At 37.4% G+C, this 27,302-nt stretch overlaps 3 protein-coding genes across 3 annotated transcripts; 1 reads left to right on the top strand and 2 right to left on the bottom strand.

Moving 5' to 3' along the window:
• Positions 1-9,203: 9,203 nt before the first annotated feature.
• LOC116012112 lies at positions 9,204-10,451 on the top strand. The gene has a single exon (XM_031251582.1). It carries the CDS (start codon positions 9,204-9,206, stop codon positions 10,416-10,418), a length of 1,215 nt encoding a protein of 404 aa, XP_031107442.1. The 3' UTR covers positions 10,419-10,451.
• Positions 10,452-10,841: 390 nt separating this feature from the next.
• On the bottom strand, positions 10,842-13,737 carry LOC116012581 (PHD finger protein MALE MEIOCYTE DEATH 1). Its single transcript, XM_031252152.1, has 3 exons — positions 13,081-13,737; positions 12,695-12,938; positions 10,842-12,604 (listed from the first exon to the last, which is right to left on the bottom strand). The coding sequence occupies exons 1-3, from the start codon at positions 13,373-13,375 to the stop codon at positions 11,092-11,094; spliced, it is 2,052 nt and encodes a 683-aa protein (XP_031108012.1). The 5' UTR covers positions 13,376-13,737; the 3' UTR covers positions 10,842-11,091.
• A 2,014-nt stretch (positions 13,738-15,751) lies between these two features.
• On the bottom strand, positions 15,752-24,600 carry LOC116014449 (potassium channel SKOR-like). The gene is made up of 13 exons (XM_031254509.1): positions 24,083-24,600; positions 21,351-21,575; positions 21,176-21,239; positions 20,723-21,062; positions 19,622-19,917; positions 19,387-19,467; positions 18,904-19,002; positions 18,323-18,544; positions 17,938-18,126; positions 17,756-17,831; positions 17,336-17,630; positions 17,028-17,152; positions 15,752-16,279 (listed from the first exon to the last, which is right to left on the bottom strand). The coding sequence occupies exons 1-13, from the start codon at positions 24,310-24,312 to the stop codon at positions 16,029-16,031; spliced, it is 2,493 nt and encodes an 830-aa protein (XP_031110369.1). The 5' UTR covers positions 24,313-24,600; the 3' UTR covers positions 15,752-16,028.
• Positions 24,601-27,302: the final 2,702 nt, after the last annotated feature.

The following is a 27,302-nucleotide window of genomic DNA, read 5'->3' as shown; positions in this document are numbered from 1 at the left end:
ATTACTACAAGATAATTGAACTGGTCTACGAGTCATGCATGGACCCCGCATAGCCAAGGCCCAAAGGTCCAACCAATCGCTAAGAACGAGGGTTGATCAACTAGTTCGTGGCCGACTGACTAGGTCTTAGTATTCTATCCATCAAAACTATTTGCACCAAGTGGTATGATTAGTTGATTACATTGTTCTCATACTATCTAATGTGTCTATGATAAGGTTAATATTCCGATCCGAACCTTTGACGTAAATTGGCAGCCCAAGGAGCCTCAATTATGCGGCAATTCTTATTTAAGTATCTAGAGAATTAGTTGATCAATGTATTCACTTGAAAAGAACTAACTGACCCTTGAATTTTGTTACAATTCCCTTATATTCTTGTTGACACTCACAATAACGAGACACAATCTTAAGAAGGGTTGATAATATGCTAAATGTAATGTACAAAATGCCCTAGTAGCTCAGAGCTACCAAGGACACTTGATACACAATCTGATTTATCCTTATTACACTTGAATTGTCTACTCCTATCTCTAAAACCAATGTTGGGTTATAAATGGTTTAATTTACATAACAGGCTCAAATAGCGTATAGGGTTATATTCAATAGTTATACCATGGACCGGGGTCCACCTTGCAAAGTGAACTCGTCACAATTTACATCCTGAATGTTCACAATTCAAATTATGAACATTCAGTATGTAAATTGTGTATTTTGAATTCGAGTCCACAGAATAATTTGTCGGTTATATTAGTACAAATTAGCAAAATACTAATTAGTACCAAGTGCAACCACCCCATAGTATGTCTCATTACGAAGTGTTGTGGTTATATTGTTCCAACAATATTTTTTTTTTTTGATCAAGGAAGGAGGGGGGACCCCGAGGCAAGACAAACTAATTTGTCTCCCTCACTCTACGGATAGTCGTGGCGTGCTCAAGGTCATTCATAAAGACCTCATCACACTCCGGAGGACAAGAAGTAAGCACCCTCCATTCGACCGTTTAATTTGCACCCAGCGTGGCGAGAACGTCTGCGCTCCTGTTCTGTTCGCGATAGATGGTCTGAACAGACATTTTCCAATTTCTATCGTGCCAGTGCACAGCCTCATTTACTAACTCACGAGCTAGGCCTCTAAGCTCAATTTTCTCCTGGATCCAGCGAATGGCTTCCCGCGCATCGGATTAGATTTCGATGTCTCGTAGGCCTCTGTCCCATGCCCACTTCATGGCCATGGTAATAGCTCGCAATTCTGTTATCGTTGGATCTGCATGATCCGATTTTGCCATGAAGCCTTCGACCCACTTGCCGTCGGCACGTCTAAGAAACCCTCCAATGCCCGCTACTCTCCTAGATGCCTTCACACTCCCATCCACATTCAACGTGAATCTATGGGTGGCAGATGGTTTCCAGCACAGTCTGAGTATCCGCTCCGTAGTAGGTCTGCTCCGCAAGCTTGCATCTCGCATGAAGGCCCGACTTACCTCTTTTTCTGCTTCATAAAGCCACGCCACCTTCTGGGTGGTATCCATTTGGGTGGTGTTAAAAACTCTATCATTTCGCCACTTCCAGATCCACCAGGCAGAGATGGCAAATTTTCTCACCCACTCGCTCTGACCCTCGTCGGAATCTGTGGCCATTATGTTATGTTCAATCCATCTCAGGGGGTTTAGCTGCTTCCATCTATTCCACCTTCTTCTACCAACCATGGTGATCCATACTTCCTCGGCTTGTCTACAATCCCGTAGAATGTGCGTGGTGGTTTCTTCCTTTCCTGAGCAAATGTCGCAATCGACTTCAGAGGTGAAACCTCTTCTCTTCCTTTCTGCATTGCCCATGATTCTATCATGCATCGCCTTCCATAAGAACATCTTCATCTTACTCGGCACTTTTATTGTCCATAGTTTGCTCCAGCAAAGCTCCTACACGTTACTAGAGGCATTCGTGAGAATACTATAGGCAGAGTTTATCGAGAACTTACCAGATGTCTCGCCTGTCCATGTTAATTCATCCTCGTTCGCACCCTCGTCAAGTGTAACCAGAGCCAAACGTTCTTTCGTCTCGTTAGGGAGGTTGTTAATTCTGCTCTAGTTCCACCCCTCGCCTGCAGTCCAGTAGTCTTGAACTAGTGTGCTCCTTCTACTATCCTGTGCATGTTCTGGTAGGTAATCAATAAGGGGTTGTTCTTGAACCCAAGCATCCTCCCAAAATCTTGTAGTACCTCCATTATTCACAACAAAACGTGTGCCTTCGTGAATGGTAGGAAAGGCCGCTACGATTCCTCTCCAAACATTGGAGCTCCCTTTCTTTGGTTCAAAGATGTTCATCCCCTGTCTTCCATGAGCGTACTTTGTTTTTAGGATCCTCACCCACATACTTTCGCATTCGGTAATAATTCTCCAGCCAAGCTTAGCCATAAAAGCGAGATTGACTTCTTTCGTTGATCTAAGACCAAGGCCTCCCGCCTTCTTGGCTTTCGTAACTTCTTCCCACCGTATTAGGTGACACTTGCGCTTCTCGCTAGTACTCCCCCACAAGAAGCGACGGACTCGTTTATCAATGGCTTCCCAAATACCTGCAGGCATAAAGATAGTTTGCATGGTATAGTAGGGGATAGAGTGAAGTACCGACTGGGCGAGGATATGCCTACCTGCCATTGTGAGGAACTTCATCTTCCATCCTTCGAGCCTTGCATCAATCTTCTCGAGAATAGGCTCAAACAGATTATTTGTAACTCTTCCATGTATTGACGGTACCCCTAGGTATTTCCCTAAGTTAGTAGTGTTTGGGATTCTAGCAAGGTCCGTGAGCGTCTTTGCCTCGTCTGCACTTATATTCTTAGAAAAGAATATCTGGGATTTGTTGAGGCTAACTCTTTGCCCTGATGCCTTGCTAAACCGTTCTAGACAATCCTTTATCACAAGAACTTGCTCTTGGGTTGCTTCTGCAAAAAGGACCAGGTCGTCAGCGAAAAACAGGTGAGTGAGTATAGGACTATACCTGGTAAGTTGTATGCCCTTCCACTTTCCTTTCTGCACTTCCTCTTTAATTAGATGGCTTAGGCGCTCCATACATAACACAAAAATATACGGCGAGATAGCATCCCCTTGTCTGATGCCTCGGGATGGGACTATTTGCTCAAGTTGTTTCCCGTTCCAGAGAATGTTCAATTTAGAGGACTCAACACAGGTCATGACATTTCGGACCCAATTCTCATTCATTCCGATGTCAATGAGAGTGTCCCTAATAAAAACCCAATCCAATCTGTCGTACGCTTTTTCCAAATCTATTTTGAGGATCATGTGACCTTTGGCGCTATTTCTTGTGCGCATCGAGTGAAGAACCTCCTGATAAACAAGGATGTTATCCGTGATTTGACGGCCTGGCACGAAACTGCTTTGCTCTGGGCCAATTAACTTCTTGAGAATAGGTTTAATCCTATTAGTCAAAGTCTTGGTAATGATTTTATAGATGACATTACACAGACTTATAGGCCGAAAATGGCTAGGACTAGTTGGGCAGTTAATCTTGGGAACTAGCGCAATCAACGCATCATTCATACCTCCCTCAAGGGTTCCTGACACCTTGAATTTTTCAAATTGCTCAAAAATGGAGATCCCAATTATTGGCCAGGCTTTTTGATAGAAACATGCGTGGAAGCCATCTGGGCCCGGGGCTTTAAAGGGTGCCATGTCAAAAAGGGCAGCTTTAACCTCTTCAATAGAGAAATCCTTATTAAACAAGGACCATTCTTCTTCCCCAAGATTAGGGAACTTTCCTATGGGAATGCAATCTCTCACCGTATCACAGTCTTTTGTGAAAATATCCTTAAAGAAGTGGAAAACAGTGTTCTCAGCATCTCTATCATTTAGAACCTCCTGACCCAAGTTGTCTTGAATTTGGTATCCCTTTTTTTTCGCTCTCTTAATCTTGGTGGCTGCGTGATAAAAACTCGTATTCCTATCCCCAGAGGCAATCCACTCTTCCCTAGCTTGTTGATACCATAAAATTTCTTCTTGGTGCAGAACCTCTTCTAGTTCACCCCTAAGCTTTCTTTCCAGCCTGAGTATCCCTGAATGGTGGACTGATTCCAACCGCGTCTGGACCCCTTCCAACCTCCTTACAAGTCGCCGTTTTTTCGTGTGAATATTGCCAAAAGTGTACCTATTCCACAACTTGAGGTTGGATACTAAGTTATCTTTATTTTCCCAGACAGAAACATTTTCGTTCCAAAAATCCTTGATTGCTTCCAAGAATTTAGGATGCCTTAACCATGCACCTTGAAATTTGAAAGGTTGTTCATGATTATCCTGGGTACGGTTAATATAGATCAAGACAGGACAGTGATCTGAATTCAGCATCGGTAGGTGGGTGACCTCTGTGTTATGGAAACTGTCGAGCCATTCCAAAGAAACTAGAGCTCTATCCAATCTAGCGCCCTTAAACGTTCCGTTCTCCAGGCCTCGTTTCCAAGTGAGCTTCTGACTAGAAAATCCTAGGTCGATTAGAGCTTCCTCGAAAATCCAAGTTTTGAAGTCGTTATTTCGATGAGCCCCTTGGCATACTGAGTTGGAGATCTCTTCGACACTTACTACTGCATTAAAGTCTCCTGCGACCATCCAGGGTCCATTAACGCCAATCTTGGTGCGTTGCAGGTTGTTCCATAATTTTCGACGGAGGTGTAGCGATGGACTCCCATAAACTGCCGACAGATTCCACGATCGACCATTGCGTTCCGTGATCTCCATATGAATGAACTGAGGATGCGAGCTCAGGACTTCGACAGTCACATTTTCCTTCCAAAGCACCCAGATACCACCGCTAAAACCCAAAGCTTCCACCCTTACCCAGTTTTCGAACCCTAGCTTAAGGCAGACATCGTCCGCAGAGGTTCCAGAAATCTTGGTCTCCATTAAGCAAAGAATGTCTGGATTATGGCTGTTGAAGAGCCATCTAGCAGCTCTAATAAAGCTCTTAGATGCTGCTCCTTGGAAATTCCATGTTATGACCTTCATAAAGAAACAAACAGGCAGAAAAAACAAACAAAACAAACACAAGCCAAAAGCAAGCGTGCACAAAAACAAAACAAAACGCAAGGAAAGAGACTAACCCAAAGGGCCACCACAGATAGCAGTAGCACCTCAGAGTTCCACCTCCATGTCACCTCCGCCTGTAGAATCCAGGCTCGTCTCAGGGTTGTCTTCATTCAAGGGAAGATGGGTTTCACCATTATGTTGATCAGGGGGGGTCTCCATGATGTTCCAAAGGATCCAAATCAGCATTAGTCAAGTCATAAAATAAGTCCTCAGGTTCATTACCCACCACCTGCGTAGTCTTGTCACCTTTTTTGTTTCCCCGAACAAGGGTGTGTTCGTTAGCTGCTCCTGCCCGGTTGGGCATCTTTCTTTGGTTTGTTTGCGCCCTGTTAGAATTACTATTTCCCTCAGCTCCTCCAGCTGTCACCTTGTGCTTCCCGTATTTATTATTACCTTCTATTTGTTTTTCTGAAACTTGGGCAGTGGGTCTTTTGCCTTTACCTCGGCCTGAGGTGCTTGGGCCATTTGGTCTCTTTTCGGGCTCACCCTAAATGTTGAGGTTCACATCAATGGTGTTATTCTCTATATCTTGATCACTCAGATTTTCTTCTGCAAGAGTAGTGAATCTCGAACCCATATCTACCCCAATTTTCTCTTTTCCTTTTCCTTCCTTGCACAAATCTTTCTTCCCATAATTACTCGCATTCTGATTTCTTTTCTCCTGATATCGCGCTCCCCTTCTTTCCGTTCGAGTGGCAATCATCCAAGATCCATAATCTTCCGTGACTTCAGGCCTAATTTGTGGCTTTTCCTTAATCAAGACTTTCTTACCTTTTCCCGTACCATGCACGTTACTGCCGGAGTCAGCCCTGGTCGCCGTCTGTCCACCTTCGTCCTCTCCATTCAGTTCGTCCCCGTCGGTATGCGCATGATTTTGTGGGCAGCTTTCAGCGTTATGCCCATACATTCCACATTTAAAGCATATTAAGTGGAGACCTTCATACGTGATACCCCTAACCTTCCTCCTAAGCGTGAACTTTGACAGTAGGGGTTTGGTAATGTCCACCTCCACGCAAATCCTTGCAAACATTGCCCGAGAGACCAAGCTCGTTGCCGTGTCAATGTTGATGGCTCTGCCAATTTTACCTCCAACCCTCATTAAGAACTTATGGTCATAGTACTCTGCTGACAGGCAAGGGAATCGTATCCAAACGATTACTGTCTCTGTTTTATCCGCAAGCGGGTCGAAGTTCGGCACCCACTCTTTGACGACGAGGTAGTGGTCAAGAACCATCCAAGGACCTCCATATTTTGCAAACTCATAATCCTCAAGTGATGCAAATTTAACCAAAAAGTACCCACCTTCAATGGTGACAAGCTCCATTCTTGCTCTTGGGTGCCATAGTGCTGTTAACCTTTTCAACAAATAAGCGTACCCTACGCTTCTTCCCAGGACTTTCACGATGAGAGTTTGCTTCCACTTGCTTCTCAACCGATACTTTTCCTCTTTAGTGAGCCGGGATGACTGGGCAACAACTATTAACCGGATCATCGGGATCCTCCTCTTCATCATCAGATATAAGATCCAACTCGGCTTGGCTTATAGAATCAGTGGTAGATTCATTCGCTACGATTTGCTTGAAAGACAAAGATCCAGGCCTACTCCCTGACGCTCCATCTTCCTTGGTTAGTGACGCTTCGCCCATCGGGGATTCCGTGGACATTTTTGTTTTCTTTGTGCTGCGCTCAAGAAGATCCTGCTCTTCGGTGTCCGGAGAGAGTTTTTCCTCCGGAGCGTTCATGACCGTTTCAAACATGATTTAGTGTTCCAACAATATTTAGTATAACTCAAATAGCATATAAGGTTGTAATTGTAAATTGGTACAATGTCGATTGATATTTTAGAATATACGTAGTATATTATAGTCAACTTTTTCTGCAATAGCTTCAAAAGAGGTGGGCCGGTCAAGGGCCATCATAGTATGCAATCATATTGGATATGGGCCATCTCATTGTGGCATAACAGGCTTCTATTTTAATACATGGAGTATAATAGAAGCATGCGGTTTTAGAATATGTGAAGGATTAAATGGAAAAAAAATAATTTATTTTCACATTTACAACTTATACAGAAGTTAATGTAATTTTATAACCATAGACTAATTGTAAATTTACACTCTGTACGATTGAATAATGTCCCATGAACACCAAATAGATAGTGAAATTAAATTATCAAAATAAATAAAGACAGAATATATAGTGAAATGAACTATATATGTTTGAATCAGTAAAATCCACTAATAGTTATTTAAACAAGACCAATTTAGTACGTGTAAAATTATGTATAAAATTCTCAAATTTGTATGCATTTTACTTTGAAAAAATCAACATTTTTATAGAGATACACATATTTACGTTCTTCAATAATTAGGCTAATTTTTATCCAAAACAAAAATAGACTAATTCGATTTACTACCTCTTTTGTATAGTTTACAAGCTATTAAACAATAGTAAAATTTACTAATACATATCCTTAAATAGTAAATACTAATTCCTTTGTCACTTTAAAAACAAAACCTTATTTAAACCGTCTAAATTAAGTGCAAAATAACAAATACACAATCATAAGACAAAAAATTTCCCAAATCCAATGCCCGTTCACTTATTTATACACTCAAATTTAAGAGATTAAGCTAAGGCAACTTTTATTCAAATCACATATTATTAAACTCATGCCAATGGCTTGTATCAATTTTACCTTGTAATGTGATAATATCCTGATCACAATTCTAAGTAAGTGGTCATAGGTTCGAACTTCGGTGGTGGAGACTTAGATTCTTTGGATAGTAAATGTTTGGATTCTTATGTTTGACTACTCAAGACTTATTTGGCATGAATGCTCACTGCATGTACCTACTGTGATTGAAGATGATTTTGTTGTGTGGTTTGAAAATGCCCTTACCGTGCTTAATAGTGAGGATATGTTTGTTGCTTTAGCAGTGATATATTATATTTGGAGGGCACGAAATCATGATGTGTGGGATGGCTAGCACGAAATCATGCTGTGTGGGATGGCTATCTTCCGGCTCCGGCTCGTGGAGGCATGTTCAATCCCTCCGAACTCTATTGCTCATTTGATTTAATCTACCTTTCAGGTTTGATTTCAAATATATATATATATATATATATATATATATATATATATATATATATATCAAAACTAAGGAGACTCGATTTATTGATTTACCTCCTTATGAGCATTCAATATATTCTGGCTTTTAAGTAAAAAGCATTAGGTATTAAAAAAAAAAAAAAAAAAGTTCGTGGGCTACATTGAATGCAGGGAATGGCAGAACGTGAATCCTAAGACTTGAGGGATCTATGCGAAGAAGCTGCATGCGACTTCAATTCCAAGAGCAAGAGCATAGAAAAGTGGGAATTCACATTCACATATCACATGGATCATTCCGCAAAATATGCAGCCTAAAATGCATTCATCATCACGCTTCAAGACAGCGTACCGAACATTTTGTCAACCTTGAATGTGAAGCAAAACACATACATACATACATACTAGATTACTAGATTTCTTAGAATAAAATTATATTATATTATTGAATTCCCATGCAGATCGATCAGATTTCATCGAGCTGAGCATCCCCCATTGTTGACATTTCAACCACGGCACAGATCACGATACTTCTTTTCTTCATATACCAACCTCAAAATCATCAAATTGCTCATTCTAAAAACCATTTGATTTAGAATATATATAATTGTAGGATTCCAAGATTTAAATTGGGTTTAATTTGTTTTCTTTTCAAGTAACAAGTCTAAACTCGAATTAATAACACATGTTAGGACTAAGATGGTATGGGTGGAGAAATTAAGGTAGCATCTAGTGGCAGTACGTTCATCACAAATATATAATCATTATTGAAATAACACTAGAGAATAGAGATAATATAGAATATGAGAATTATAACCTCTTATATTATATACATATGACTAATGATCTTGTGTTCTATTTGCACGAATGAGTTCTCATTTGAAAGGTCATGAAATTATAACAGAATCAAAAATATTATATATATAGAGGCCAACAACTTCAGCATGCCTGCATATCTGATCTTCTTCAGCTTTAAGCTAGCTATTGATCCAACTGGGATTTATGGATTCCCCTCATAAACCCAAGTCTTTTTCCTGCAATTTTTTCTATCTCATCCTTCTTCTCTCCTCCAATCTTCTCACCTTTTTCATTGCCACCACCTTTAATCCTTCTTGTTATCTATATAATCAAGAAAGCGCAGGCACAAACACCATTGCACCCAAATCTGCACTGAACTCAAACTCTGCAACAGCTGTTCAAGAATCCGATGACTCTCCGGCTACAGATTCCGACCACCTCCCACCGGAGTTCCTCGCTTTCACGTCTCCACAGGAGCTTCCATTTGGGTTCAACACAAACTTCGACTCCGAATACATCAACCCCCCAGTTGGCCGGCCCTGCACCGATTTCCCGGCCGAACTTCGCCGCTTCATGTCCTACAAAGTCAACGGCTCCTGCCCGGACGACGAGCTCCTAGCCCAGAAGCTTCTCCTCAAAGGCTGCGAGCCGCTCCCGCGCCGCCGATGCCGCCCAGCCGCGCCGAAGCAATACGCCGAGCCGTACCCTCTCCCGGAAAGCCTATGGACCACCCCCTCCGATTCCAGCGTCGTCTGGACCGCATATAAATGCAAAAGCTACGCATGTCTCATCAATCGCATGAAAACCCAGAAAGGCTTCGACGATTGTAAAGACTGCTTCGATCTCAACGGCCGCGAAAAAGCTCGCTGGGCCGGCACCGGCACCGGCGCCGGAGGCCTGGATTTTTCCATAGACGAAGTCCTGGCCGTGAAAAAGCCCGGAACGATAAGAATAGGGCTCGATATCGGAGGGGGAGTGGCGACATTTGCTGTGAGAATGAGAGACAGAAACATTACAATTGTGACAACTTCTATGAACCTTAATGGTCCTTTTAATACGTTTATAGCGTCAAGAGGGGTTATACCATTGTATCTAAGCATTTCCCAGAGGCTTCCCTTTTTCGACAACACGCTGGATATTGTGCACTCTATGCATGTTCTCAGTAACTGGATTCCAACGACGTTGCTGCACTTTATGTTTTTTGATATCTATAGAGTTCTTCGGCCCGGGGGGTTGTTTTGGCTTGACCATTTCTTCTGCGTGGGTGAGCAGTTGGAGAAGGTTTATACGCCGTTGATTGAAAGCGTTGGGTTCAGCAAGGTGAAATGGGTGGTGGGGCGGAAGATGGATAGAGGCCCAGAGCTCAATGAAATGTACCTTTCAGCTCTGTTGGAGAAGCCATTGAACAATTCTTGGTGACACTATAGTGTTAGCTCTTGGATGGTTTTTTTTCTTTTTCTTTTTTCTGTTTATCTATTGGATGTGTTCTTTAATTGTCCAGAAGATGTGTTTTTTGGATGAAAGTTTGGATTTGATTGTAGTTACTCAAGATTTACTTCATGATTTAGACTGTTTCAGGGAATCAATTGAGAAAGATACAATAAAATGGTAGCTAATTCACACTAACAAACACAAATATTGCAAAAAGTTTTTCTCTTTGGGTATAGGTACATTGAGTAAACCCCACTACGTGACCCTTGGCAAAGGATCATAAAGAAATAAACCAGCCTAGTTGTCTATAGTTGATCGGCTCAAACCAAGAAGATTAATAGGCCGCTTTGATTCGGGGTCGAATTTGTTGATATATGTGTGCCATCCAATAGAAAAGCTAACTGAGGCAAATTTTCAGACATGTCATTCTGGTAAATCCCCAGAAAAAGAACTTGGTTCATCATATATGCATGATTACAAACATCCTTGTTTTATTGAATTGAATCCTAGCTACTTTGATAGAGAAACAGTGAGCCTTTTTGCTTTACACAATTGTCCAGAACAGATGACCACAAAAAGACAGGAGGGACTAAGAATACTGTACTGGCAATAGCAGATTAAAAAGCTACAAGTAAAACACCATAGTTATTTAGCTGAACATTCAGAAGTAGAGTGCAGTATCAGCCTCAACTTGCCAAGGTATGAGGGCAGTCTCATGGCAACCAAGTTCAAACCCTCCAAGTGTTCTTGTTGGAGCAAGTCTACCACAACATACCTCGCACACGAACAATGGTGGCACAGCCTTATCGTCCTTAATCCCAACACAGCGAGTATGTTGCCATATCTCGCATACATCACACGAAATCATCCTCTCCCCATCATCATCTCGAGCCCCACACTTGCACTTGACTGTCCAGTTATGAGCTCTATCCTCAAACTTCAGGTCACCCCCAAAAGCCAACCCCAAACCCTTGGTGCAAAGTTCTGTACCAGACTCAACAATGCCAAAAATTACTTCGTCGTCCCCAACTCCCTCCAAGCCCTTGATGTCTGTCACTACGAATTCCTCCATGGCACAGTAAGTGTCCCTCATTGCAGCCTCTATAGCTAGTTTCAGATCGCCAATTGTTGAATGCAGAGGAACCACAATGTGCTCTTTGGGGATTATGCCCTTAGGCAGTACTGTTTCCATGTCAATTGAGCTTGGCACTACTATGCAAATGAATCTCAGCAAGTCGTCGAGCTCATCTCTGAAAGGCCATTCCTTCACAAAATGCTTGGTATCGAGAATGGTTTGAGCAGCAAGGCTTACAACGTCAGATTCTTTATAGCCCAAGAGTACATTAGAGTACAGACAATAAACATCTCCAAAAACATCAACCGGAGGCACTGCAGTAAGTGAAGCTGGTTTATCCGGCTCAGGAACTAGAACTCTTTCCTGATCAGTCTGATCGCGATTCTTGATCTCTTGCAGCGTGTACTCCAGCACCCTCGTTGCTCTATTCACAGCACGGTGCACAACATAGCTACCAACAATCACATTATTCATTGACTTCAGAACATGATCAATCAGCCCGGTATCCCCAATGTGGACACGTGCAGCATCTCGTACCTCTTGCCTAGTCATCCCATAACTGCCTGATTTATTCTCTTGTTTCTTCTCTTTCAATGCATCAACAATCACATTAGCTGTGAATTCCAGCCTTCTCAACGGCCATCTGCTATCCATACATGCCGCGAGATTCACAAACTTTCTGCACCTACCTGATCTGTCCTTCCCCAAAGGTTTACTCGGAATAGTAGTCCTGATCAAGCGCTTTGAAGAACACGGTCTTACTGTTGGAAGGGCTGGACCTTTTGACTTGAGAGAGAGCATGAATCTGAATAGATCCCGAAGAGTGAACAGCTGAGTTTGACTGAGATTTCTGTAAGAGAAAATTATTTGCCTAATCTCAACACCATTTCTGGAGAGATTGAAATCATCAACAACATGATCAAGCTCTAAGGAGCTCAGGATTTGTATTGCTCTTTCATAATCATGCTCCATTACTCCGAAACATCCACGCCCAAATCTGTATCCCCATCTCCCGAACCACGAGTGACCGTATGCAACACCATAGAGTAGCCTCAGATCCATCGAGTGTTTCTTAGACAGATCCTCAACAGAAATGTTCCTGGAACCCAATAACAATTCAATAAATCAAATATAATTCAATTCCATCATATAAACTGTGAATAACCCAATAACAGAAGTTTTTTCATACCGAGCTTGAAGATTAGTACAGATACGATCCCATAAGTCCATTATTTCTCTACCACACAGGAATTTTGACCCGCCTTCTATTCCATTCACGCAGAGCAAATGGCCAAACCCATTACAGTGGATCATCCCGTGAAGGAGATGGGTTTGAAGATCAAGCACACCTTCAGTCAACGGCTGATTCCATTCATCATCGATAGGAATTATAAAATGATACTTCCTTTTCGACACTAAATGTTGGCTCCAACCTGAAATAGAGTTCCCAGATCCCAAATTAACCCTAGAACAAACAAAATACAATAAAGCTAAAATCTCAACTCTCCAAAACCAATTTCAGCAATCAACAAAAAAATAAAATAAAAATCGACGAGTATACGATTTGGTCCTTACCGGCATATCGGCAGTGGTTGCAGACTTGGTGGGACGAGCGATTGACAGTCTCTTCAATGGTGTACAGAGGAGCTGCAAAACCCCTGCTTTCATGGACCAGAAATGTAATCCAGATGGGCATTCTTTCAACTTCGTAGTCCTCAAGGTCGGCGCATTCTTGAAGGAAGAATCGGATGTTTTCGACGAAGGGGCCGGTGGGGAAAATGGGGTACCCCGCCTCTGCAAAACTGTGGAGGCCGAAGAACTTGGGAGTTTTCTTCCTCTTCTTGAAAGCTTCAAGAATCGGTGGCGACATTTTTCCGGCTTCCGATTAAGTGATTCGAGAAAGATTTTACAGTTCTTAAAATCTTTGGATGCGGAGAGAAGAAGACGATCGTAATTCGTAAATGGGTTCAGTTTCAGAGTTCGTTATGTTGTGTTGAGTTTCAAATGGTGGCTCTGCTGCTATTTGGCGCTCGAGCTGGAGGTTTTGGGTTCGTTTTGACGGAAATAACCCTTTGCGTCATAATAATCGGAAATTTGAACTAGGGGCATAATGGGCAGGTACGGTTTGACTGTTGAATCATTGACTGCACCATTGACTGCCTTTTGAGATTCTCCGAGATGTGGCGACTTGGAACCGAATGACATGAACAAGTTTGGATTTGGCATATTATCAATTTTTTTTTTTTTTTTTTTTTCTCTTTTCTTTTTTTTTTTTCTTCTTTTTTTTCTTTTCAATTTTTTTTTCTTTTTCTTTTTTTTTTTTCTTCTTTTTTTTCTTTTCAATTTTTTTTTCTTTTTCTTTTTTTTTTTTCTTCTTTTTTTTCTTTTCAATTTTTTTTTCTTTTTCTTTTTTTTTTTTCTTCTTTTTTTTCTTTTCAATTTTTTTTTCTTTTTCTTTTTTTTTTTTCTTCTTTTTTTTCTTTTCAATTTTTTTTTCTTTTTCTTTTTTTTTTTTCTTCTTTTTTTTCTTTTCAATTTTTTTTTCTTTTTCTTTTTTTTTTTTCTTCTTTTTTTTCTTTTCAATTTTTTTTTCTTTTTCTTTTTTTTTTTTCTTCTTTTTTTTCTTTTCAATTTTTTTTTCTTTTTCTTTTTTTTTTTTCTTCTTTTTTTTCTTTTCAATTTTTTTTTCTTTTTCTTTTTTTTTTTTCTTCTTTTTTTTCTTTTCAATTTTTTTTTCTTTTTCTTTTTTTTTTTTCTTCTTTTTTTTCTTTTCAATTTTTTTTTCTTTTTCTTTTTTTTTTTTCTTCTTTTTTTTCTTTTCAATTTTTTTTTCTTTTTCTTTTTTTTTTTTCTTCTTTTTTTTCTTTTCAATTTTTTTTTCTTTTTCTTTTTTTTTTTTCTTCTTTTTTTTCTTTTCAATTTTTTTTTCTTTTTCTTTTTTTTTTTTCTTCTTTTTTTTCTTTTCAATTTTTTTTTCTTTTTCTTTTTTTTTTTTCTTCTTTTTTTTCTTTTCAATTTTTTTTTCTTTTTCTTTTTTTTTTTTCTTCTTTTTTTTCTTTTCAATTTTTTTTTCTTTTTCTTTTTTTTTTTTCTTCTTTTTTTTCTTTTCAATTTTTTTTTCTTTTTCTTTTTTTTTTTTCTTCTTTTTTTTCTTTTCAATTTTTTTTTCTTTTTCTTTTTTTTTTTTCTTCTTTTTTTTCTTTTCAATTTTTTTTTCTTTTTCTTTTTTTTTTTTCTTCTTTTTTTTCTTTTCAATTTTTTTTTCTTTTTCTTTTTTTTTTTTCTTCTTTTTTTTCTTTTCAATTTTTTTTTCTTTTTCTTTTTTTTTTTTCTTCTTTTTTTTCTTTTCAATTTTTTTTTCTTTTTCTTTTTTTTTTTTCTTCTTTTTTTTCTTTTCAATTTTTTTTTCTTTTTCTTTTTTTTTTTTCTTCTTTTTTTTCTTTTCAATTTTTTTTTCTTTTTCTTTTTTTTTTTTCTTCTTTTTTTTCTTTTCAATTTTTTTTTCTTTTTCTTTTTTTTTTTTCTTCTTTTTTTTCTTTTCAATTTTTTTTTCTTTTTCTTTTTTTTTTTTCTTCTTTTTTTTCTTTTCAATTTTTTTTTCTTTTTCTTTTTTTTTTTTCTTCTTTTTTTTCTTTTCAATTTTTTTTTCTTTTTCTTTTTTTTTTTTCTTCTTTTTTTTCTTTTCAATTTTTTTTTTTTTTTTTTTTTACTCCTTTCTTTCATTTCAACTTACTTTTCTCTTTTCTCTTTTCTTTTTCTATTTTATTTTTCGTATTTCTCTTCTTTGCCTATGTACCGATTAATCGGTGCTTAAGCAGCTAGACGCTGACCGCCTAGGCCTCTTAGGCATTGACTACTTGACTAGTTCGTTATTGTTCATTTTTTTTAAATGTGTTATTCCATTCAAAACAATATTATTTTGAGTGAAATAATCTTAAATTGTTCAAACTCGAGATGTTTTTATGTTAATATTTAATATTTTAGTATAAAAGTATTAAATAGTTTATAATTATCAAGTCTTAAAATATTTTAAACAATTTTTAAAAAAATAAAAAATACGCAGTTGCCTAGGCGTCGATTAATGGCAGCCTGATGAAAAGTTTAGGGGGCTAATTGATTTTTTGTTAGAGTGTGGCTAGAACCGTAATGACCTGTAATAGAAGGTCATTAATCAGTTTTGGAACCTCATTGTATCAAAATGAATTGTTGATAGGCATAATTAACCCTAATTAGGTGACTAATTGACTTTTGAGCTAAAATTTAAGAGTTTGACCATTTTTCTATTTTTCTTTTTATTAGTGTTTTATAATAGATTTCCTTATCACTAGTTTTATTGGGGAATGAAATAATCTACATTTCAATTGGTTCTAAGATCATTACTTTATTGAGCAACCAAACTTGTCAGTATTAACAAAAAAAGAATAAGTTTCCAGAGGTCTAACCATTTTTCTTTATTTGCACTCAATGTGTACAACAGAGAAGCTTACATGCTAAGGATAACCTATTTACAGGGGAATGAAATTTCATTGTGTTTCACTGATGATCAAATACAGTTTTTGTCCATCAGAAATCATATCTGTATCTATAATTTTTCCTCCATCTTCTGTTAGTATACAGGAGCCAGAAGTAAGTTCAAGCTGCCTTGATGCTATTTCTACCAGCTCTTTAATACTCTGCGGAACCCAAAGTACAACTCCATGCTTTCTCGCATGCTTATCCTTGGGCTCCCATGGGTGAAAAGGAAATACTGTGCATTTTCTTCGATGTGTTTTTTCTATCACAAGTGTAAATGAAAAAGAATTTGACCGTCATTAATCTTGTTAAGTAAGAACCTTTTAAAATAATATTTTGAATTTAATCTTGACTTTTTTTTCTTTTAACAATTAACTTATAATGTGGAGTAATAGATATTTGATACTTGTATAATTTGAGTAATTATATTATTTGGGTAATATTTGTGTTAGACCGTTTCACAGGTCTCAATCCATGAGACAGATCGAATACTTAATTAATAAGTAAAATTTTTAATTAATAGGTCAGGTCTTTGACATCTTTAATCAAATATCTGACCCGTCTCTTAATCCGTGAGACAGTCTCACACAAGTTTTTGCTATATTATTTTTAAGGGCATCCCGAATTGGAGGGACTGGGAGGATACTTCTGTTCCAACTCAGCTTTCTTATCCTACTTGGCACTCCAAAAGGCAAAAGCTACCATAAGTTGAAAGAAATTCATTTGCTGCATGCATGCATTCATTCACCCAGTAGGAGCTGTGCATTGCACAAGCCCACTATGTGCATGAAAATTGGTAGGTAGTTTCCCTCTCCTTTTATATATTTTTGTTTAATATATAATATCAAATATAAATTATATTTGATGATGGTGTGAAAATAAATGAATACTAAATTGATGATGTGGAGAGAAATATCTCTAATCATTGCAGATGCTCTAAAGTAGAAGAAAAAATAAATTCATTTTAGTATGTAAATATTTGAATTTGTTGCTTTGAGTTTAAGAAATACCTGGACTATCTTCTTCATAGTATCCAGGAAATTCAGAGAGTTTAGCATATTTTGCTTCTTCCAGAAGTTGAATCAGCTGCTTGTTCCCGCTTGCTCTTGCTCCATCAACTGGAGTATTTCCCCATCTGCAAAGTAACCACCAAATAATACATTTTACATATATATAATATTTGAACTGTACTCAAGGCAAAGCCAAGCATATATTATCCTAGCTAACTATGGCAAAATTTTCAAAGTAAAGAATATAATACTCATGCGGAGAGGAGATGTAATTTGAGAGTGGAATTGAAGAATGAATGGCACTGCACCTGTCCTTTGAGAAAACAGAAGCACCAGCTCCTAGAAGCAGCTTTGCCATTGAATATAAACCCTGAGAAGCAGCTATATGAAGAGGCGTCCGGTGATCATAGTCTTTGGAGTTTGGATCAACACCATAGGATAATAGCCTTCGTAAAATATCAGAATCCCCCCTAACAACGATCTCACATAAGAAGCTACCGGCATTCTCAATCTTCAAACTCGCACCTTCTTTAACCAGCAATGAAGCAACACGGTCATGTCCATTCTTGATGGCTTCAAGTAAAGGTGTATTCCCAAAGTTATCTGTTCATCAAATATTACGTACATCAGCTACATACTGTAAATTCTTCGGTACTGTGTAATACAAAACCTTCATTCATTCATCCAATTGAACCACAGAACAGTTAACACTCAAGAAATGTATGTACCTGGTGCATTAAGATCAACACCTGATTGGTTAAGGTAAAGAGCAATAGCTTCATACCCTCTAGATGCAGCAAGATGCTGGATGCGAAAACCATCTTATTAAGTGAAATAAATAGCTCATTTCAATAATCTGATCTATTTAGGAAAAACTTCAATCTTATTCTTTTGTTGGCTAAACTCATACCAGGGGGGATCTTCCATCATAATCTTTTTTGTTGGGGTCAGCTCCAGCTCTAATCAGACTTTTAAGCTGATGCAGATCACCATGAAAAGCTGCGTTATTGACTTTCAAAGCAAGTTCCGCCTCTTGCTTCCCAATATGAAATGAGACATCAGATTCCAATTGTTTAATGCGAGTATTAGACTCCTTTCCCTGAGATCCAATTAGTGTCTTTTAGGTACATACTGGATGCATATATTTAATATGTTTGCAGCATAAGTTCATAAGTGAAAAATAGTGAACGTACAGATACTTAGAACTAATTTAAGTTGCACAAATATTTGTAAGCTAAGCACTGCTAGCTGGTTGTGCAACTGAACAAAAGATCAAAAGCAGGTAACAACATTACCTCTAACAAGTTATCCAAGATTCTTCTGCCATCATGAAAAAAAATGTCAAGAATATTGGAGAATGTCTGTTTATCAATCCGTAGGAGTCTGCATAGTTCACAAACACGAACTGTATATGGTTGGGGGATATTGCAAAGAATGGAAACTTCTCCAAATGAGCTATTGGGCTCTAGTCTGGCCACTGTCTCTTCTGATCCATCTTTCCCAATGCCAACTTCCTCCTGTACGTATTAAAAATTACAATTTTATTCTATTACCTAACCACTCTAAGAAGCTAAGTTTGAATCGTGAGTCATATAGAGCAACAAAAGATGACAAGTTTAACCAGTACCCAAAGCATTTTAGTCAAATAGAGACACACAAATTTTTATGTTATCCCCTGTAACTCTGTAAGGACTTTTTCAACACAAAGAAAAAACCTCAAAGCCACTATCAATATCCAAACACTAAAAACTGTGTACTATTACAGGATAAACAGTTATGGTACAAGTAAAAAGAATCATAATACACAGTACACTAGAAAGAAGAAGATAATAATGTAGAGTGGGTGTTAAGAGACATAGAGGGTGAAGCATTTTACCACCACACCGTGGCAGACGAAATAAAGTTGGTCTATTATGTTCCCCTGTTCCATAATCACTTCTCCTGGAAGCAAAAATTCTTCATGGACTTTAATTGCCTATGTAACAAAAATAACAATTTCAATGTAAATCTTTGTCTTAAAAGTACGTACTGTAACAATTTCATTATGCACGTAATAATTATATAGTTCATGCCAAACACAACTGCACAAGTAACATCTCATTCTTCTTGTTCTGTTTGGTTCATGCAATTTAGAGTTTATACTAGCTAAGGAAATAGAGAAGACAACAAAAGAATGAATAGAAAATGCTTATGCTGTAGCAAGTAAAACAAGAGCCCAAGATTTATAAATATATAAGAAAACAATACTTTTAAAAATAATAATAGTAAACAGTTATTTTAATTCAATAGTAAAGTAGTAAACTGAATGTCTGAATTAAAAATGGAATTAAAAAAATTTAATAAAGAATAAATAACTTACAATCTGATTGATTAACTCTGAGGAGCACCCTTTCAAAAGAGGAATATTTTCAATATAAGACTTGTATAGAGACTGTGAAATCTGCAAAAGTGATAAATATCCATTATACAATACTGATGGTACGTGGATGTGAGCATAATCTGTGAAAGAATGACATATTGACTAGGAACTTCCATGCCAATAAGAGCAAAGAAATAACAAACAAGTTACGTGAAGATAGTTTCTATCTCATTACCTTGGCACATATGGAGATAGGGATATCCTGGAGAACAGCTGCATCGGTGTAACTACTTTCATACTGTAAACGCAAGTGACTTTTAATTTGACTACGGATATCCCTTCCAATTTTATTTCTGTTCACAAACTTTATTAGATCTGTCATCTTATCCCTGTATCTTACAGTCTTTGATCCTTTTACAATTAGTGCCGTCATATTACCAATAAGATAGGCACCAAGAACCATGTCAAAGGAGACATAAATCATGACAAATATCATTTCTCTAAGATTGACTGCATGTATGTCTCCATATCCTGCAAACACCCCCAAAAAGTGGTATCATCAATTACATGTAACTAGATAATTAAAGCATGACTGATATCTTACATTATAATATATAGTAAGATTGAGCACATCTTCCTTCCCCCTTCCCCAACCCGAAGGATGTGGAGGGTTATTTATAGAGTTCAACCTTCTCTATTATACACATCAAACTATGAGAGAGAAACAAAGTTATGCTTATGCACTTTTCCCTTGTTTTTTTAATGACAAACAACCTAATTCCACCACTTGGAACTGTTTGGTGTTGAGTTGAACCAACCAGTAAAAAAAGTGTTGTGACTCAATGGACCTCAGCCCAAAGAATCTTACTTTGAGGGAAAATCACTGTGATGAAGGAAAGAGGGAAAATGGAAGGGGAGAGTAGAGGTTGACATGGAAACACACAAGAGAAAAACCATGAGCTTTGACTCTTTGAGGAATGCCAACCACAGTTCATGAGTTACAAGTCCATGTCAGTGCTCAACTTCCTACAGAGCGGAGAGTTCGCTTATCCATAGAATACAAGTTCTCATCCAAATGTGGAATGAAAATAACAATATAAAGTCTAAAGATCCTTAAAATGGGCATGTGTTCCAAGACACATACTAATCCACCAACTAATAGCCATGTGCCTGTTGATACATAATGTGATTTCTGAGGTATATGGTTAAAGCCTTTACACAGGACACATCAAGTGATGATAAAAAAAAATCCTCTTATTAACAGTTTGCATTATATTAAGAAAGAGCATTTGCAAAGAAATTGAAGTATGTTAAGGTTTTGAGATAAATGGATTACCAACTGTTGCCATGGTGACAATGGCAAAGTACATAGAAGTTGTGTAGCGTTTCCAGATGTCAATCTCTCTGAAGTTTGAGTAGCTAAAGTCACCCAATTTCAAACTCCCAATCCATGTGTAGGCTTCTCTGTCTTCCGGCAGAGTAGTGGCCAGGTAGTAAAAGATGCAGGCTGCTGTATGGGTGCAATAGATTTCCACTGCAATGAGTTTTATTATCCTTGTAAACAGATAATTGATCCGAATATCTTTTTCTAGCTTCTTGAAGAAACCATCGACTATGCGCACCCGGCTCAACCGAATCCAAAGAAGATACCTCAATTCCTCTTTCCTTCCTGAAGCCTGATAATTAATATAATTCAAATGTCATGAACATTTTAATGTTACAGTTTAAACAGAAAAATATAATGTGGCTAGAGAGGTATGTATATGTGGAACTAGCTAAGGGATAATACCTTATAGATGATATCCCAAGGCATGCAACTGAGAAGATCAATGATAAAATAAGACTTCAGATACCTACAACACTCAAAAACATAGAAATGCTTAGCTTGATCTTGGTTGGTTTAATTAGTTTAGCTTGTGCAATATTGCAGGAGGGAAATTGCATAAAAATGAGGACTGACGTACCGGAGGGCGATAGGTGTACGCTTGAAGACCATCCGATACGTTTGACTATCTCTATATGCAACAAAAAAATGCAAGATAATGTCAACGAGGAAAGCTATCTGACCGCAAATGTCCAAGAATAAGAGCTTCCTCGGCAATCCTCTGAAGAACCCAAACTCCATCGGTGTAAAGAATGACGAGTACATTGCCCACACTAGGATGAACTTTTCCCATGCTCGATGAAACCTATTACAATTTATTTCAAGTTTGTCATCTCTTGCACTTCACTACATCTTCCATTTTGCGGGAGAGGTAAGACTTAGGAGTTAATAAATACTTGAGTAAATAATTAAAATATCATTCCCAGACTATAAAATTTGATAGTTAAATTAAGAAGGGGAAATTGCATTTTTCGTATGGTAATGGTAGGATTGGTTCCTTCTTGTTAGTCAGGCTCATTTCTTATTTCTTCTAACAAAATATTATGGAAGAAATTTGCAACATCAATTATAACTTAGGTAGGGGGTTAGAAAAAAAGACGAAATTTGCAACGTCAATTATAATTCAAGGACGATAAGTGAGCACAATACAATTCCCTTATAACTTATGAACAAAAAGTGCATTTTTCCTTTAAGGAAATTATTAGATAAAATTAAAAGTTGAGAATTAAAAAAAATCACTATAATGAATAGCCAATAAATAATTCTTATCTGGAGTCAAACTTAAAATTGTGTGATTATCAAATTAATTGTCAATCAACTTGGCTAGTTCACTCCTACAGTTCAAAAATATCATTATTTATACCTACGGTTCTATGCAGATATAAAGAAGAAATTAAAAACTTATGAAATGTTATCTCCTCATACATAGGGTTGGCCGGACTTGTAGTTATTGTCATTTACTCATTTAATGCATGCAACTAAAAGAAAATAAATGGTTTATATTTTTTAGTACAAGTATTATGTTTTCATATTGACCTGATATAATCCAACTTGACTCGTCTCACGAATCTGACCGTCTCCGTCTCACATAAGTGCGACCCTAATTTGTTAACTACATACACATAATATATTATACGTTAACAGCATATTATGTATTTGCAATTAATATATTATATGCTTTCAATTTATTTACATATACATAATTTATTAATTGCAACCGCATAACATGTTAACTATATACACATATAATTTAAATGTCATTTTGTACCAAAATTCATAATGCAAGATAGACCTTAGTACATAGTATAATGGTAGTGACCCTTAGTCATTTTTACAGTTTCTTCTTCATAAAAAAAAATAGTAATATGTAATGTTGATTGTTGAATAGGTTTACTTATTTAAATCCATTAATTAAATGCATAGTAAATGAACAACATTTATCTAATTAAATATGTAGACGGGAATCACCGGAGTCTATTTATATAGTTTCAGTTAGGATGAATTCATTGATCTGATTTGGTTTGTTAATTAGCAACTTATAATTGTAAATAAAAATTGATATTTCCTTTTTAGGGTAGGGTTTTTATTTTTGGGTTCTATTAACTAAATTAATTTTAATTTAGTGATCGATTTCAAATTTTAAAAAATTATATTTATTGATTAATTTGCAAAATTCATTTTTCACCCTATTCTTATTGATAATTTGAAGCAATGTCCCAATGATACCGAGACAAGCATTCGAGGAGCCGCTCGAAGCTAGGGCTGTTAGCGAACAGAGCTTTCGACGAACTACTCGTGTTCGAGCTCGGTAAGTGTTCGTTTATATTCGTTTATTAAGGTAAACGAACATTAACAAACAAAATTTAGAGCTCGGTTAATAAACGAACAGAGTCTGAACAGTGGTAAGCTCGTTTAATTTGTTAAGTGTTCGCGAACAAGCTCGTTTGTGTTTGTTTAGTAGTGTTCGTGAACAAGCTCGTTTGTGTTCGTTTAGTAGTGTTCACGAACAAGCTCGTTTAGTGTTCGTTTAATAATGTTCGCGAACGTAAATTATTTCTTGTTCACGAACAAATTGTGTTCACGAACATGTGCAGGTGTTTGGTTATTAAGTGTTCACGAACGAGTTCATGAACGTAAATGAACATGTTTGTTAACGTTAACGAACACTAACGAACGCTTAACAAACGAACACGAACAGGATTTTCAAAAACCTTAACAAACGAACACGAACACTCCAAAATCCTTAACAAATGAACACGAACAGCCTCCGTTCGTTTATGTTCGGTTAGTTAACATCGAAGCCCAAACGGTGACGCCGTCACCTTCTCTTAAATCATTAAAGTTAAAATGATCATGAAATTGCCAAATTTTTGGAAGCCCTATGGACCCAGCTGTTACCTGCCTACGAAGACGTTGGCGGGAATCACGCTCAACATCAGTCCTGACTTATGGCTCAGAAATGATTTCAGTTATCTAAGAAAATTGCTGGATACAACAAATCTTCACGTGTCAAGCAGCTAGTGATTAATCATTTTCCATCTAATAAAAAAAGGAAAAATGCTGAATAACTCATTTCACGATAACTTGTTTTAGACTCCAAAACAAAACATTGTATTACCTAACAATATAATTTTATAATTTTTCACTGTATTATCTAACGATATAATTTTATAATTTTTCATCATTTTTAATATTGTATTTAGTATTGGATTGGTTGCGAAGCAATTTGATGATAAGATCAAAGATGATCTAGTTGAGATTACAATACAAATAATCATATATGGGGGGAGAAATGTGTGCATGTACACTGACCTGTTATCGGGATGAATGACGAGACCACGCGAGAGGTCTCTCAAGCCGTCGATGAGTGTCTGTCGGCTAGACGTCCGGCGAGTCGACGCCAGTCCTATCGCGCTCTGGATCAACGTGAATCGGCTCCCTCTCGACGACGACTCATCCCCATTATCTCTCAACTCATCCGCCGCATACTCCTCGATTCCATTATTCTCCGGCGCCTGCCCTACACCTGATCTCTTAGTCATCCTCCGCCGCTCCGCACCTCCCGCCGACGATCGAAAAGGAATCAATTTAAACCTCGCCTGCGAAACCGACGGAAACGGTACTGCTGCTTCAGTGCATTGATGAGCATTCGGAATGTAAAGAGTGTGTGTATATATATAATATATGTTTGATAAATTAATTAAAGCTGGAAAGTTGCAGTGAAGTTTGAATTTGTGAAGGCAGATTTGGAAACTAGCTGAAGATCTAGGAAATCTGTTGGCTAGGATCTAGAGAGAGAAGGAGAAGGAAGGTGGAAAATGGACATTGTTCAACTCTTTGTGGAAAGTTAACTATTTATACCCCAAGGTTAAGGGACAATGGGTAACTCATGATTTTGAGCTCTCCCCCAGTGCTCACATATTACATGAGCACAAATTGGTCCGACTCCGTGTGCGCCACGTTATTATCATGGATAATGATAAGTAGACTTTTAAAATAATTTTTTAGGTAAAATTTTAGTCAAGTTTGTTAACTTGATAACTATTGATCTTCTTAATTAGCTAGAGTCAGTCAATCACAATTCATTTTCTAGTCATTTAAAAATAAAATAAAATAAAATTTTTGTTACATATTTTAATTTTATTATAAAAAGAAGAAAAGAAAAATATAAGATATAGCCCTGGAAGAATCAAAATGTGTAAAAAGTAAAAGTTGGTAGTACTACTACCTTTTGTTGTTGTTATGTGTTCTTTTTCTTTTAGATACTTATATTAATTTTTTTTTTAATTTCGCTGATATTTTTAATCTAAAAAATTATAGTAAAAATATTCTTTATTTATGAAACTTTTGATATTTATACTTTCCGACACTATCCGATTTGTGTGCTTGGGTACTCAAAAATAACAAATTGATTAGCTTAATTGTAACTTTTAAAAAAATGAAGAGCTTAATTAACTTCTCATATAAAATTTAGGGGCTTATTTTACATTTTTTACTATTTATAAATGGTGAAGTGTTATCTTTCTTCAAATAAGTAAAGCGTTTGCAAGTACAACGAGATACACAAATAAGAGATATATATATACACACACACACACACACACAATGTATATAAAAAAAAAGATCGAAATATCCTTATATTTAATGACATTTCAACAATTTTGTTGACGGATGACCGAAAATGGTCATGCAACAATAATATTAGGACCAAAGGGTATGTTCTGAAAAAAATGATTAAAAATGGACTGTCACTTATAAATCAAAGACAAAAAATTAAATTAACTCATATTATAATATTTATATGTGAAAATGTTTGACTTTATTTAGACTAAAAAATGATTGTTCCTAATGATAAATATTATAATATTTATAACTGAAACTGTGATATTTATAAAGTATAATTCTAATATAAATATTGTACTCCATAATATAATAACTATATGTGAAATGTTACTTATGAAATAAATTGTACGAAGTACTACTTATTGTAGAAAAATTTAATATTAGTTTGAATTAAAAATAAATTGCTACTTATGATAGATATTGTAGTACTTATATGTGAAATTGTTATACTATTTAGGATAAAATTAATTATTACTAATGATATATATTGTAATGCTTATAACTGAAATCCACACAAGTTTTTGCGAGGATATATAAAATAATTTAATATATAATTGAATAAGTTTCATACTTTTCCAATTATCTTAAAACCAATCTGATGGAATAATTAGGACCGGGTGCGGAGCAAGAGCCGGGCAAGAAGGAACCGGGGCAAGTACGACCCGGAGGCGGCCACGTGGCGGGCTAGCCACGGTCAGCCGCGGCCGAGCGTGGCTCGCGGCACGCTCAGCCCGGCTGAGCGTCCGCGGCACGCTCAGCCCAGCTGAGCATCCTCGGCACGCTCAGCCATGCTGAGCGTGATCTGCGGCACGCTCAGCCAGGCTGAGCGTGTTCCGCAACGCGCTCAGCCCGGCTGAGCGCGGTCCGCAGCACGCTCAGCCCGGCTGAGCGTCCGGGCTCGGCGGTCCGCACGTTGCCCGAGTCTCGCGGGGGCGGTTACGACCCGGGCGTTAGGCGCGCTTCCCTGCGTCTTTTCCGGATCAGTTACGCCTAGGGCTGATATAAAAGCTCGTTGGTTGTCTGATCAGGACATACTCACTTACTTTTCAACACACTTGTCTTGTTATTACATTGCTTACCTTTGTAATAGCGATATACAATTCAATATATATTTTACCCCCGCGGTATACTTACGATTCACTAGCTTGTCATACCCCCATTTATTTAATCGGGTTTTGTAATTCGGACCACCCGGGTTATTAAAATACATCATTGGTGCTTTCATTGAGATGCGATCATACCAGCACTAATGCCAGCACTAATGCACCGGATCCCATCAAAAGCCAAGGTCGACCCCGTACCTTACCTCTCCTCCCATTTGAACGCTTTCCTCAACGGTCAACGGGGGGTTTGCTCGGAGCCTCTGGTCACTCCCGAGGCCCTGCACGATATAGTACCGCGACGTGGTGCTCCGAGTCTTGGGGCAGATCGCCCAACACGAAATTTTGCAAATACCAAGAGAGCAAAACGCAGAAGCTGATACGCTCTCCAAGCTCAGCCAAGCCACCCCAGAATACATCTCGAAAATTGCAAGGATAGAGGACCTCCATAAGTCCAGCTTGGAGGCATATCCGGTCATGCCATTAAGGACCAAAATGGCAAAAATCCCATGACGATAACAACCAAGTTGCTATTAACAAGCAAATTCAAAACTTAACAAAGTTTTTAATTACTGTCATGATAAGATAATCAAACCATGCGATCAAATAAGCACCGGGAATTAAGATAAGCTAAGCATGCGCTTCAATAACGTGAGTCTTAAGACAGCTAATCAACATAGAACAACGAGGTAATTACTAATTAGACGTCGTAGTCGATCTTGACGACGTCATGCTGCTGGCATTTTCATATTGTTTTTAGGCTGGATATTTTACAGTTGTCACCAAGAGAAATTGCTATTTTTATGGGG

The sequence above is a fragment of the Ipomoea triloba genome, chromosome 3 (assembly GCF_003576645.1).
Source record: "Ipomoea triloba cultivar NCNSP0323 chromosome 3, ASM357664v1".
NCBI lineage: Eukaryota > Viridiplantae > Streptophyta > Magnoliopsida > Solanales > Convolvulaceae > Ipomoea > Ipomoea triloba.
The sequence above is the reverse complement of the archived record's forward strand: the minus strand, read 5'-3'. Positions and strand labels throughout refer to the sequence as shown.

Bases quoted from the DNA above. Each gene is read 5' to 3' on its own strand.
- LOC116012581 (XM_031252152.1), bottom strand. From the start codon at position 13,375: ATGTCGCCACCGATTCTTGAAGCTTTCAAGAAGAGGAAGAAAACTCCC. The intron at 12,939-13,080 runs GTAAGGACCAAA...ACTCTATTTCAG, and splicing joins CAACCACTGCCGATATGCCG to GTTGGAGCCAACATTTAGTG. The intron at 12,605-12,694 runs GTATGAAAAAAC...ATTGGGTTCCAG, and splicing joins TGTACTAATCTTCAAGCTCG to GAACATTTCTGTTGAGGATC.
- LOC116014449 (XM_031254509.1), bottom strand. From the start codon at position 24,312: ATGACTAAGAGATCAGGTGTAGGGCAGGCGCCGGAGAATAATGGAATC. The intron at 21,063-21,175 runs GTATTATCCCTT...ATTAATTATCAG, and splicing joins CTTGGGATATCATCTATAAG to GCTTCAGGAAGGAAAGAGGA. The intron at 17,631-17,755 runs GTACATACATTT...TTTGATGAACAG, and splicing joins TGTTGATCTTAATGCACCAG to ATAACTTTGGGAATACACCT.
- LOC116012112 (XM_031251582.1), top strand. From the start codon at position 9,204: ATGGATTCCCCTCATAAACCCAAGTCTTTTTCCTGCAATTTTTTCTAT.